The sequence below is a fragment of the Orycteropus afer genome, unplaced genomic scaffold, assembly GCF_000298275.1.
Source record: "Orycteropus afer afer isolate SDZICR_OR568_19922 unplaced genomic scaffold, OryAfe1.0 scaffold00498, whole genome shotgun sequence".
NCBI lineage: Eukaryota > Metazoa > Chordata > Mammalia > Tubulidentata > Orycteropodidae > Orycteropus > Orycteropus afer.
Window position 1 is genome coordinate 443596 of NW_006922085.1, and position 1029 is coordinate 444624.

The window sequence follows — 1029 nt, forward strand, 5'->3', positions numbered from 1 at the left end:
AGAGGTGCCCAAGAGAGCCTCTGTGAGGAGGTCAGAGGATTCCACCTCCAAGAACAATCTCCAGTCCCCTAGTTTGGCCCTTGGGACATTCGAGAAAAAGGAAAGATCAGTTCTGCACAATTGGGCCCTGACAATATTCAAATGAACCGGGGGAGGGTGGACACCTGTCCCTGCTGTCTGATTCCACCCCGGTGGATGAGAGAAAAGGGTGCATGATTCACCAGGGACCCAAATAGGGCCAAGCTCTGTACCTCTCTCCCTCTGTCTCCCCTCCACCAGCCCAGCCTCAGACCCCCAGGGGGGACAGAAAAGCTGAAAAATAACAAGCATATCTCTCTGGTTACAAAGGTACAAAACGTATAAAAGTCCTCCTTTCTGCTCCCCACTGCCTGCACCTGTCACACGCATGCTCACAGATGCGCATGGCCCCTCAGCCCTCCGGCTATTGGGAGAGCTGGGGGGCAGGGCACTGTCTGGGGATCAGCCCCTGGCCCCGTAGAGTCTCTTCCATCAGCCCAAATCCTGCATCACCCTTGGCTCTTCTTCATTTGCACCATCTGCTCCTCAGGAGTGACCCTCACTTCTGGGAATTCTGCAGAGTTGAATATGGAGAGTAAAGGTCATTACAGAGAGGACTCAGGCAGGTGGCTCTGTCCTCCCCAACCGCAGACAAGCCTGGTTCACCTCCCTGCACCTTCCCCATCACCTTTTTTCTCTGTTGCAGGGTGCCACCAGCCCCTCTATGTTCACTCCCAAGTTCTCAGGGCCATCACCAATATTGGACCCCTAGACTCATCAGCAGGTCCCTCAGCCATCTAGGTCTTTTCTCTAAGCATTTACCAATCCCCTACTATGTACAGAGCCACTCCTTGGAAGGAAGGTTGGGCATTCCTACTTCCGTAGTGATACTGCCTTGGAAACCCAAGGAGGGGTTGCTATGAGTCGGGGCCGACTCGACGGCACAAAACAACAACAACAACAATAAAATATTCAAAAAAAAAAAAAGAGAGAGAGAGAGAGAATAAAGAT

At 52.3% G+C, this 1029-nt stretch overlaps 1 protein-coding gene across 1 annotated transcript in view; it reads right to left on the minus strand.

Annotated features, from left to right (window-relative positions):
* Positions 1–564: 564 nt before the first annotated feature.
* Positions 565–1029, minus strand: part of CELSR3 (cadherin EGF LAG seven-pass G-type receptor 3) — a 26037-nt gene continuing 25572 nt past the window's right edge. Inside the window, exon 36 of the mRNA XM_042782888.1 lies at positions 565–592. Coding sequence (XP_042638822.1) covers positions 565–592 — 28 coding nt within the window. The remainder of the gene's footprint in view (positions 593–1029) is intronic.